This window comes from Dermacentor andersoni, chromosome 2, assembly GCF_023375885.2.
Source record: "Dermacentor andersoni chromosome 2, qqDerAnde1_hic_scaffold, whole genome shotgun sequence".
NCBI classification, from domain to species: domain Eukaryota; kingdom Metazoa; phylum Arthropoda; class Arachnida; order Ixodida; family Ixodidae; genus Dermacentor; species Dermacentor andersoni.
In genome coordinates, this window is record NC_092815.1 from 184,115,503 (window position 1) to 184,128,844 (window position 13,342).

A 13,342-nucleotide genomic window follows, 5' to 3' on the forward strand; every position below is an offset into this window, starting at 1 on the left:
GGCTAACTGTTTCACTGTAAAATGTTCAAACGTGATGATTAATGAATGAGTCAATAGCAATTACTGAACTGTCATTTTTTGGCTGTGTAGAGGCGTTAGTAAAAGGCTCACAAGGTTTCCTCGCCAGCCTGAGAGAAGCAAAGGTGGCAGCAATTCTATATTTGCACAGAATGGGAGCCATGTTATGGGTGACGTGTACCGAAAGCTTTACAAGCTGTTGTGTCACACTGTGTGCCTATCGTCGAGATAGCGGGCACTCGCCCACCTCTCCCCATCGTTATTCTGAAGTACATGCCCTTGTGACAACCTGTAAAGTTCCAGGAAACTGCCGAACCCTTTACGTGGGTCGAACTGAGAAGTCCAGAGGCACAGAGCACCACGATGTATCTACTCACAGCCTTCAAAATTCCACAGAACTGCTGACCTCTTGCCGTGGAGACCGGTGGTATGCAGCTTGTACTTCTCCCGCAACGAAAGAGAAAGGCGACGCGGTTGACGTCAGCAACCGCCTCGCCTCGCTTCTGCCGACGATGAGTAGCCAAATAGATTTAAGGCAGAACCGTCCCACAGTTAAGAGATAGGGTCGCCACCAGCCACCCCGTCGGTCTTACGCGCTCTTCGGCACCGCTACTTGTGTGCGATTACCTGCTATATGTACAGTGCTCACGGATTGAAATAGGACACGGAGCGTTCAGTACAACCCTACATATGTGCAAAGTACGCGAGAGCACAATGTCATGTCGCTAGAAATTTGGTCACCAAAGGTGACGAGGGCTCCGATGTAAGTGTACGCGCCAGAATTACATCGATGTGACACGAACTGCAGCCGGTTGAAGCGAAAGTATGCGCATTACTTAGCCCTAAATTGACGCGTTTCATTCCGTGAGCACTGTACGTATTGTATAAATATTTTCGTCTCCTATTCGTCTGTTCCAAGACTCCGTCTCTCGTCTTCGACCCCGAGTCACACTAAAGCGTAGTTTACGAACCGCGCAGGAAGTTTGCCCAGTGTCACGAAAGAACTCATCGTGGCACAAGATTGTCGTCCTGAGGGAATAGGACACGTATATGGGAACGAAAAAGGGTAGGAAACTGAATTTATTTAATAACCCTTCTTGAATTCAATAAAGTACAAGAAAACAAACTGCGAATCGCACGCTCAGTCGTCAGTAGAGCAACACACAAACAGAAAACAGCACTGAGAGCTTGATTTGGCCACATTCACACACGTGATCGTCATGTATGTGATGGCCAATCTACAGTAAAAACGGGGAGACGGCGAGAGATGGCTTGCATAAGATGCACGCTATACTGGCAGTACACGCCTCTCAAGTTACGCCATGAATCCGTCGGAACGCCGGAAACTTTTCAGACTCGCTGTGCGTCAACATGTAGGCGTGCCGGATAACCCGTTCCCTGCTGGCAACCTCGCTGGTACTACAATCCCTCTCGCGCAGATTAGGGCCAGTCACGGAGTTGCATACTGTAAACAAACGCCGCAGCTATATAGCTGCTCAACTCGCTTCGTGCAGTTCCTGGAGAGTCCATGACCGGAGCAACGCAACGATTCAATTCCAATGCCATTCATTTCGCCCACCTTCGTCAATTGTCGAATAAGTGCGCCGTCAACGTCATGACCAAAAATTTGCCGGTGTCGGCGAGAAGCTGGCGCACTGTGACAGTGGAGTGCGATCACGTGAACGGAATCATTGTATCAGACAATACCGACTCACAAAATTTAGTCGACCCCCAACGCGTCTGGGAACCACTTGACGAAGTTGCAGCGAACCGACCGAATGCACGAAAGTAAAGCTTATTCTATATTATATTCATTCTTTACTCATTATCTGCTGCTTTATCCATTCATTTGCACTCGATTGTGAAAGAGGTGGTGTCTTGACGGCCAGAAAAATCGCTCACTGTCGACTGAATTGAGCTTGGCTAACGACGTTTCTGCCCCATGTCGCCGGCCTCGGTGACTCTAGTTACAGCAACGTAAAGAAGTGAAAGAAAACTCCTTTAGTCAATAAGCCCGTATTGAGCGATATTGCTGGAAATTATCGGTATAGGTAATATTCAGTTCCGGCCCTAAAGAGACGTAAGGACTGCTGGTTCAGTGAAATTAGTTTCTACTGGGCATATAGGAACAGGTGGCATCTTTCTCGACGTGCCATCACCATAAATTGAAACGCGAACCGAAGCGAACTGAGCTGAACGCCTGCTTTTTGTTCTAGTGCAATGTGCAATCGCTCTGTAGCCGGTCGTTCCTATAAGCACGTTGTAGCCCCGAGTGTGTTCGTTTTGGAGCATGCTGCAAAAGCAAGCAAATCTGGAGAAACCATTCGCATCGTTTTCGGTTTGTTCGCGTTTGAATTGATGTGAATGGAAAATACCTCAGCAGCTTGCAGCAACACCATCAAATAAATAACGTCATAAATTTGTTACACGAACACAAAACACAACCTGCATCTCACGATGACACGCTCTCCTGCTTGAACATATAACGACATAAAAACGCCTTTTTTAGTCTCTTTTGACGCCGTATATCCTTGGACTTGTCGGTCAACTTTGCTTCCGAGTTGCACTTCGCCATCGGCTGGCATGGGCGACGACGTGCACGGTGGGCGGCTCATAATGATGACAGCAGTGCAGCATGTTAGGGAGGCAACTTACTAAGGCACATGTCACTCCGTCATTCAGTCGGGTGCGTAAGTTGCCAACAGAATGACTCGGCTGCTACTTTCTCAGGCAGGGCGCAGTCGTTCCATCAAATGACGCCTCTTTAACAAAAATGCAAGCTTCAAACTTACAGTACAGTTTTCCTTCACTCTTTTTTTCTTTCTCCGTACGAGTATTTCTTTTTTTCTTTTTAGACAGGGAGAGCACAAATAATATGCAGTTAAACGCAGCTTCTCATAACGTCCGCCACTCGGATTCCTTCTCAATAAGGACCATTGCCGAACCGTTTCACAGAGAACAACACCCACGAGCATTTCTTTTGTTAATGCTGCATTCACATTTTCTTTTTTTGAAAAGTCATGCCACTAATCATTCCACTTACGGAATGTTGCTCCCTAACCCAGCCATCTCCGGCGACCAGGTTTCAGGAGCTGTATTGCAGAGGGAAGCGCCCCCCCCCCCCCCCCCCCCCCGAGAAAAATAAAGCGAAGAAAGCTTTTTCAGAAGTTTGGTCGTTTATACACAGGTGAAACAGCAATGAGTAAATGCAAAATTGTTCGAGTAAGCCACTGCATGGATCATTGAAACATGAACCCCAATAGAGGCTTCTAGACAAAAATGCACCGTATGGTTAAGGAACTTCCGTTGACACGTGGTACGTGCCATAATACAATGTTTAGTTGGCAACCGGAGAAAGGTTGGCATTTTACGAAGGCGGTCAAAAATGGGAGAGCATCCACTTTTTTAATGGGACAATTTAGCGCGTTAGTTCCCCGCGCCTTCATTCAATATTTGATTCCAGCACCACCAAGGTCCAAGAGAACGTTATGAAAGGAACCATCTATGACTGAGTTACATGTGACATGACATCAGCAAAGATGACTACTGCGAAGTAACGCTGTCTCAGGCAGGGACTGTCATGAGCAGACTTAGGAGCAGCAGAACCAATTTGCACGGTGACGGAGGCGGGTATGTGGTTCAGCTGGTTCCTACTTTTGGTATAAAAATAATTGGAAAGCAAGTTGTCGCAGCGATATAGAACGTGACGTCCATCAGTCAACATAAGCGTCACTTGCGGCGCTTCGCAACGACGAATCTTTCCTTCCTTACGCGTTGGGTAGCAAGCAAAGCTCATACTTAGTCAACCTGCTGAACCGGTCATTTCCTTTTTTTCTTTCTACAGAACGTGTAGCTTTCCTTCAGTGACGTGCTAAGCTCCCATATAATCTAAACAACACCGAATTTTAATTTGAGCGCCTTAGGCTGCTCGCAAAACCAGTGCTGTCGTAGTAGCAGGAAAGAGCTCACATCTGGTTCCTGTGGTGCAGCTCTGCAAATGTCTTACATACATCACTCTCATGGAGGCGCGTCATTCGCACAATGAAAGCACGCGCAAGCGCGACGAGGCTATATACTAGCCACGCGCGTCCACATCTTCACACTTTCAAGTTAGTTACTCTTTTTTTTCTTTTTTTTCTTCTCGCGAGCACTGTTCCGACAGACAATCGGCGAACTCGGGTGATTTGCTTCCCTACTAAATGTTCAGCAATGAAACAAATAGGTTGGTAGGTCAGTCGTGTTAGAGGCAATTTTGCAAAAGTAACTGACATCACGCCACCGGCATATTCTACACCACGTGCGCACAGTCGTTAGCGGCGAATCTCTAGGAAACAACACGTCGATTGCACCCAATTAGTGCGGAGAGGAGCACACGGATGTGAAAACGTCCTCTAATTGCAGCATTTATGAGAGTTCTGTTCACTTCACGTGCACACACACATACGAGGACACGGAGGCACGGAGAGCTGAGTGCTGCTGAGTTCTCATCGCACGGAGCAAAACACGCAGCATCTCGCGCCTCACGTATACACACAGATGAACAGACAATGCCACACCTCGCTGCAAAAATCACACGCACACACGTCTTCGTCACGTACAGGAGGTGCTGTTTTTTGGAGCAGTTTGCTCCGAGGAACCGTTGCGGCCGGCAGTCTAGTTAAAGCACACGCAGTGACGCACTGGATAAGGCGGACTACCCTGCGCTAGAAGAAGGGATGATGCGTATACGATGGCAATGTGCTCGGTGGGAAAGCCCATTCAGACGCTACCGGAGCCCGGTCATTTACTTAGGCGTGAGTAAGACTTCACATCCGCCGAGCGTCAGTGTTCAGTCATCGCGCGATACTTTCACACTCAGCAACTTTTTTGTTCTTTCCCCATTAACTTCCAACTCCTCAGTCTAAACGAGAGCTCGTATACAGACGAGTCAGTCAACGAGCCTTAGGCGTTAGCTGTTTGGTCGACGTCGCCGCGCTGTTCGTATGTATTTGTCAACAGATGGCGTCCTGTTGGCGTGATTTCGACATCACGATCCCTAGCGACACCCTCAGCCGTCCACGATCCGCGTATTCCTCAGCAGTGCACACTGACGCAAAGTTTCACACAACAAACAACCTTCGGTGCACGATGCAAGAGTCGAAAGCACGATCGGCAACGTCGCCATGGGCGCAAAGTTTCCTTTCCTGAGATTGTTCCGCGGGCTTTGAAACAAAACACCGTTGTAAACCTAGGGCGAAGCTGGAGAGTTTTCAGTGCTTCATCTTTCTGTTTCTGTACGTCGAGAGAAACCTGCGGAGTACGAACGACTGCTTCGACTTGGCCTCGTACGTCCTGAGCACGTAGTAGAGGTACGCCGCGATACACGTGGTGCACAGGATGAGCAGCACGAAGGCGCCCACGCTGGCCGCAAGACCCGTAGCCGGAAGGCAGACGCCGTAGATGATCTCCTCGTAGCGACCGGTGAAGATGGCGGCGTTGTCCCTCGTCACGTTGGGCAGGAAGGCCAAGTCGACGCCCGCGATGACTCTCAGCGAGCCGCGGACGCCCAGCTGGTCGGACGAGCCGACGGCGTTGCGCTTGGTCTTGAGTGAGCGCGGGCCATTCGGGAAGCGGCCGCTCATGAGCGTCACAGAAGCCTGGATGGGAACCTTGGAAACGTGCGTCGGGTCTGCGGTTGTCGTCGTCGTCGTCGACGTGGTGGTCGACGGCGTTTCGGACTTGTTCGCGTCGTGCGTGGTCTCGGTCTGAGCGACAGTGGAAGGAAGTTCTGACGCAGTTTCGGAAACGGTGTCGACTCTTTCCTGGAAGATGTCAGGGTTGCTTGCACCCGGCCCGATCTTGGATATCGGGTACGGGTAGTGGGGTCTCGGGTGTCGGTACTGCTCGCCGGTCGGGCCAGCCGGTGCCGGAGGCCGCGGTCTGATGGCGCTGAATTTGCCGCCCCCGGAGGCGTTGCCGTCGGTTTCTACAGGGATGTGGACGGGGGCTCTGGAAGGTGGCGAATACGAGAAGAACACCGGCCTTGCCGAACTAGGGTCGGGCGCGTCGATTTTGTTTCCCTCGGAAACAGACCCTTCCTGCGGCGGAGTCTGCGGGTACGGACGCACAGGTGGAGGCATGTTGAAAGTGTCTCGAGGCGTGGGCGTAAAATACCCGTCACTCGTGCTCGTTGGGGTCGCTGATGTCGTTGTGGTCCGCGTATCTGACGTAGTCTCATCGTCGTCTTCGTACTCGACCTCCGTATGCGGCAACGCGGGCTTCGTCGTTGTGGGAGCCTGTTCAGAACGTGGCGGCTGGGCTTCCGCTGACTTGGGAGCTTCATAATATAGGGGTCGCATAGTGGGGTTGTCTTCAGGCTGAGCGGTGGCAGCGGATAGCTCCGAATCCCTGGAGGACTGTTTCTGTGCGATGGATTCGAATTTCTTCCCGCTGGTTGTGTGAGAAGTGATTTCGTGCTGTGAAGGTGTTGTGGAAAACTCAGGAGGGTCCGTGGTGACATCCTTGAGTGGGCCTTCCGGGAGTAACTGCTCGTCCGCCTCTTCGTAAGAAGGACGTCGGGGCATCACTTGTAGGTGGGGGTCCAAGGGCGGGTACGACAGATGCGGGGGAGGAGCCCGATGCCCGGAGGCGATATTCAGAGGGTGGAACTGGCCCGTGTGGACTCCTGGTGGCGTCGGTGGATCTGTGAATAGGTGCGGAGAGAACACGGCGTATACTCAAGTTTAGCACCTAAAAGCGCAACGATCTTTAGTTAAGACTGTGTTAGCATTGATGTTAGCAAGATTTCACATGGTCACTGCGCGGAGTCTGTTCCACTGTATAGGGTATGCATTCGGCGCTAACGCATTTTTACGAGAAAATTGTCGTTCAAGCTTATGCCGACTCGGCGAAGACGGCTTTCTTTAGTTGATTTGTCGGGTCTGTACTGCTTTGTGCTGTTTATTTATAGATAAAAACGTCTTGGCTCGCGCTTCGATTTACAGATGACGTTGTCTTGTTCAGCAGCACTGGGGATGAATTGCAACAAATGACTGAGGACGTTAACCGAGAAAATTTAAGAGTAGGGTTGAATATTCAAATGCAGAAGACAAAGGTAATGTTCAATAGCCTAAGGGAACAAGCTATAAAGTAAAATTTAACGAGCGCAAAAAAGGACATGGATAAGACTGAACAACACAAGCCTTCTTAAGGGAACAAGAGTTCATGATCGCCATTCAGCCTCTAGAGTTTGTACAGGAGTATGTATGTTTATCTAGGTCAATTACTCACGGGGGACCCTGATCATTGCAAGGAAGTTTACAGATGAATAAGAATGGGGTGAAATGCATACAGCAGGCATTACCAAATCCTGACTGTGAGCTTACCACTGTTGTTGAATAGTGTACAATCATTGCATCCTACCGGTGCTATGATGTGGGCAGAAACTTAGAGGTTAACAGAGAAGCTCGAGAACAAGTTAAGGACCGCGCAAAGAGCGATGGCACGAAATATGTAATGGGTAACGTTAAGAGACAGGAAGAGAGCGGTATCGATCAGAGAGAAAATGGCATAGCCGATATTCCAGTTTACATTAAGAGAAAAAGAAATTCAGTTGGGCAGGCCATTTAATACGTACGGTATAGATAACCGATGGACCATCAGAATTACAGAATGGGTGCCAAGGGAAGTGAAGCGCAGTCGAGGACAGCAGAAAATAAGGTGGGGTGATGAAATTAGGAAACATCCGGCGCAAGTTGGAATCAGCTAGCGCAATACAGGGGTAATTGGAGATCGCCGGAACAGGCCTTCGTCTTGCAGTGGGCGTAAAGACGGACTGATGATGATAATAATTATAATGATTCGCACATACACACATACAAGCTCATCTAAGCTATCCCATTCTCTCTATCTATACCACGTGACCAGCTTCCCACACATACACTTCTTTCCATCTTGACACTCCTAATGCTAACGTATCAAAAGCTGCAGCGTAAATTATACGAGGCCGTCAAGATTTTGGCGTAGTAATACTCACAAATCAACAAATAATAATAATAATAATAATAATAATAATAATAATAATAATAATAATAATAATAGTAATAATAATATAACAACCTTAATCTACTTGTCATAAAAGCGTGGCACTCTTAACAGAAAGCCTAGTAATAATATGTGGACTTCCTTGCTTCCTTGGTGCAGTTGACGAAATCTAATGATCTCAGTGACCGTTATCACGTGCTCTGTATCCACCTATCCTGCAGTGCTGCTGCTTACCGCTCTTTTTACCCCCCTTTCAAACTCGGTATTCCCGTTCCCCCATCGTAAGCCAGAAAACAGGACGTGTACCTATAATTGCATACTCAACGGCTTCTCTCCTCTGCTTCACTCTCTCCCTCATTTACAGGCCTCGTTAGGGCCTCCACCAGGCCTCCACTTATGAAGGCCTCCACCAGGACTCCACTCCACTCCACGTTCAGGCTGAAGCCTGAACTTCGACAATTGTGCTTTATAACCAGGACCAAAACAGCTGAGCAAGTATTCCCAGAGGCTTCCTTGTGTGAGGGAGTTCACTATTTCTTATGAGATCGATTGGGTTGAGGAGAAAATCACTGCCCAATGGCTAATCGCGGACACCACTTACGTAAACAAAAGTGTCGTGAATGGGTAAGAAGATGTCGTGAAAGACGAAAAGGCGCACGTCTAGGACCTCTATCGACGAGCCCATCGCTTCTCTATAGTTTCAGGGTTCTCAAGCAGTGCTTAGTGCTCACAGTAATGGTCAGGCAGGACGTTGACCGACAGTAGGGGAAGACCGAATGGAACCGTGTGACGCTGCACCGTGGGCTGGGTGGCGCTGCTGCTCTGTTGCTGAGGTGGGGGCTGCGGCTGGTGCTTGATCGCGTGCACGGAACTGCCTGCGGCCACCCCTTCCCGCTGTGGATCGTGGCGATGCTGCTGCTGCTGCTGCTGCTGCGAGGGCGCGTTCTCCAGCGTCTGGTCATGCTGGGACGACGAGGCGGCGTAGTGGGGCCGCTGGTGATGCGGCGGTCTCGGTTGGTGGCGTTCGGGCGGTCGCTGGTGCTCCTCCAGGTGATTTGGCGGAGGCAGGTCACCACCGCCTCCCTGCGAGCAGACGCGCGCAACCGGCCGTAAAATAAACGCGATCAAAAACCGCCTAGGACTAGCTGGAAATGCCTATGCACGTTTCTATGCGCGTATCGGCGATGTTTTCAATCAACTAATCAGCCAACTAGTACAATCGATCGATAGATCAACCAAACAGTCAAGCCACGCGTGCGGCCCAGAAGTGGCCCGTGTATTAAATGGGCGTTGTCAGTCAATAAATAAATAAATAAATAAATAAATAAGTAAGATGTAAGTAAGTAAGTAAGTAAATAAATAAATAAATAAATAAATAAATAAATAAATAAATAAATAATGCCTCACACGTGGGCAGGGAGTTTTGCATGTACAAAATCAAGGACTCTCAATCAATCAATCAATCAATCAATCAATCAATCAATCAAAGAAGAGCACGCACGTGGGCCGGGTGCTGCTCGTGGGCGGGGCAGTCGTCGGGGCACCCGTGGCGGCATATCTCGACCACGCACTGTATCTGCACCTCGATGGTGTCGGGGAACTTGAAGGCGTAGAAGTGCGAGAAGGCCACCACGCTCGCCTTGCCGCTGAAGTCGCGCACCTTCATGAAGGCCGTGAGCATCTTGGGCCGCAGCACGCAGCCGCGGTCGTCCGTCAGCTGGATCGGGCCGCGCAGGCCGTCGTGCGCCACGCACGACTTGACGCGCATGTCGAACTGCTTGTCGCGGTCGTTGATGGCGACCACCATGGTCAGCGGGCTGCCCAGCGGCACGATGCTCGACACCTGCTTCGCCCACGGACCCTTGCCTGCGCGCGAGAGAGAGGAAAGCCCGTTTTGTGTCACCGAGGTCTGCGGGTACGTACGCACACACACTGTAAACGTGAACGTATCGGGTGGAGTTGTGAAATGGCTTCTGTTCCCGTCAGAGGACGCTTAGTACGCCTTAACACGCGTAAAAAAAAAAAAAGACGAGTTTTCTGTTTCGGTATCAGATCGCCGTAACGCCATATTGAGTGCATCTATTCCAGGGTATCGCTGGTCACTTATCGGGAAACAAGTATCCTATTGAATTCGAAAAGAACGAAGGGTTCCATCTAGCAAGTCTCGATAACCTTTATAGCTAGCGCCAGAACGGCTGCAATACGAGAAAATGCTTTGAAATCAGTGAAGTCACAGTGACTTGCCGGCACGAATTGTTCAGGCGCAATATTATTTTTTTTAAATGGGGGGGGGGGGGGTGCAAATTGGGGTTTCATTTTCAGCGCCAATAATCAGGCTTTCTCCCGCGAAAATAAAATGAATGAACACATATTTTCGCAATATGTACTTCATTAGATACACTAAGCGGTATCCCTTGAACGTCCCAAAGTAACTCAAGACTCAGGAGCTATGAGAAACGCGTCTGAGCATGGTTGCTGGTTAATTCTGACCACCTGGGGGGGTTCCTTGACGTCGCGCCCAAGGCTTGGCAACACGAGCGCGTTTGCCATCGCGGCCACAATTTGAGAATGCGGTCGTTGCTGCTGGAGCCCTGACCCCGTGTTCAGCAGCCGAACGCAACTGCCACTGAGCTGCGAGGAGGCTGTGCGAAACAAGCGCGCTTGTCGTCGCAAATTCTATTTCCGGTACATGCTGCTGGGCACCACTTCGCTGTTGGCAGCTTCTACACCTGTTGTTGTTACTCTCGTTCTTCGAAAGAAAAAAAGAAACTTCGCATTCGTGGATCTTTTTATTTATTTTAGTGCTAAGTATCAACATATGTGAAGTACCGCAATGTCAGTTTCATGATTTACCTCAAAAGGTAATCGTTTTCTCCGCGCAAAGGAAGGAAATGCCATATCGTTAAACTAGAATAATAAATCTTCCTCATTGAACGAGACTTCCTCTAGATATTTATTCGCGGAAACTGTAATGACTAAATAACGACTAACAATTAACAAACTGTGGAACAATCCCTGTTTGCCACACTTACCAAAAAGTAATGAATTGAGTAATGTAAATATAGTCCACCATGATATCAATACACAATCCACAGTTCCCCGGAGAATCGGCCAGTGTGAATGCCCTTAATGCACGGATATTCGTATATTGCACATACACTGTACTTTTAAATTACATTCCCATGGGACGAAAATGGCCCGCACTCGAATATGTGTCACCCTGTGGGCGGCGACTTTGCCGTCCATATTGAAATGCGTGATTAGCATGCAAAGAAAAAAAAATAAAGTTAACGCGTGTTTCAGAATGAATCTGCGTTTCTCAAAGGAATTCGGTATATGGCTCCCAAACATGCGAAACACGTGTAAAACTGTCCCATGGGGCCATTTTCCAAGTTCGGGAGAGCACCACACTACAGTGCAGATTTACCCAATTAATGGTGGAACCAGCCATTGTTCAAATGCAGACGAAACGAGAACTGTGCACGCTTTTCTACTGCGCGTAGTTTCATTCGGAGAGCCCCTTCTGCGTTTTGCATAACGTATAACACGCGCAAGAAGTTCACGCACGCGCTGATTGCAAAACTGTATAGCTTGACAAACTATAGCTTTATGAGATTACCGAAAGGGTCCGTGTTTAGCTCCAGAAATGAGATAATAACACAACGAAACAAGTTGCCCAACAATGTCCGCACGCAACGGCATGAGCAAGTCGGCATGAGTCTGCAGTCCTGCCCCAGCGAAAGAGCAACAAGCAAGGAGTTTTAAATTTACACCCCCTTGGCAACAAGTGATGCGAAATGTGTGCTTAGCCGCCGTTAAACTTAAGCGATATCAACTTAACTTAACCGACGTTAGAGGCCATAGCCGCTTAGCGGCTATGGCGTTGCGCTGCTAAGCTCGAGGTCGCGGGATAAAATCTCGGCCGCGGCGGCCGCATCGTCCGTGAACGTTATAGATGTTAAAGGTCCCCGGCTAAGTGGTCGAAATGCCTGGATTCCTACAGTGCGGTGTGCCTCGTGATCATATCGTGGCTCTGGCACGCAAAACCCAAAACTAAATCAAGATCAAAACGTGTGCCACTGGCAAATTTTTGGCCAACAGTTGTCACGGCAAGTCAAGCTGAAAAAGGCATTTAGTGCTTGAGGTGGTCACATCCGAGAACGGAAGGCTCTCGACTCGATGCAGTTTCAATGTCGCGTCGAAAATGCACTCGCTAAGCATGAATGACACGCCATGCTTCCTTCGCCCTATCTCGTCTTCACTGCGAATTTTCTGCAACAAGATATCGCATCAGTAACGACCGCGTGGCGACTTGGAGCGTCCATAAAAGCCAGCGAGATGCGCCAGTCATTGATCTGGGACACAGAAATAGTCGTTGCTGTTTAGAAGACGTTGTGCCCAGAAAATGACGATGCCAACTTTAGGATCTCGATGGCGGTCCAATATCATCAAGACGATAACCATACAACAGAGCACTACATAACGCGCAGGTTCACAGAAAAGGCGTGTCAACCAAAGTCGACGCGAAAGAACACTAGGTCGACCTACATGATACATGTAGTACATTTATGCATTGAAATTGGGGCAACAAAGATGATATGTCATGCAATGCTGCATAATTGCTCTTTTTGCATTATTTGCATCATTTTCCGATTTCATTTTTTTTCTGGACCCCCTACCTCTTTCATTCATGTCAAGTTCTTTCAATCGCTTTTTTCTTTTAGCGCGCATGTACCTGGACGTTGTCTTTTTTAGCCTACACTTTGATTAACATGCCTTTCTGTTTTGTTTTTTGTTGTTTTTTTGGGCCGATTTCGGAGGTAGTGAATTCTATGATAGCAATGTGGTTAATTTTCTACTATAGTGGCGCTAATTACTCCGAGCCGTTAGTTTTGCCAACACTCTGCGACTAATTCTCGCTTCTTGTTTGATTGAGACCAACCTCTTGATTCCGTTTGCGACTCACTACGACGTTCTATAGAGGCGCGAAAGGGCCGGGTTTTGACAAATAGGCCGGGTAGATAGCTGAAGCACACGCTCGTCAAGCCGGTGTGAAGTCGCCAAGGAAGGCTTTGTCTTCAAAATGTCCAAGTCCACACTATTTCACTACCATCACTACTTGTGGCTAGTGAGGAAAAGGTAGCTCAAAGCAAGCATATAGTACAGCTTCAGGTCTTCCGGGGAGAACCGCAGAAAGCGCTGTAGTTGCAGCTGCATGTTGAACCATGAAAGAACGGAAGGATTTCGCTGCATTTGCAAAGAGTCAAAATCCAGTATTCCTTCCCCGTGACTGAAGTAAAGC

At 48.8% G+C, this 13,342-nt stretch overlaps 1 protein-coding gene across 1 annotated transcript in view; it reads right to left on the reverse strand.

Moving 5' to 3' along the window:
- Positions 1 to 3,173: 3,173 nt before the first annotated feature.
- LOC126540840 (uncharacterized) overlaps positions 3,174 to 13,342 on the reverse strand; it is a 145,181-nt gene continuing 135,012 nt past the window's right edge. The window contains exons 5-7 of the mRNA XM_050187669.3: positions 9,542 to 9,906; positions 8,772 to 9,123; positions 3,174 to 6,700 (exon numbers count right to left, since the gene is read on the reverse strand). Coding sequence (XP_050043626.1) covers positions 5,268 to 6,700; positions 8,772 to 9,123; positions 9,542 to 9,906 — 2,150 coding nt within the window. The 3' untranslated portion in view covers positions 3,174 to 5,267. The remainder of the gene's footprint in view (positions 6,701 to 8,771; positions 9,124 to 9,541; positions 9,907 to 13,342) is intronic.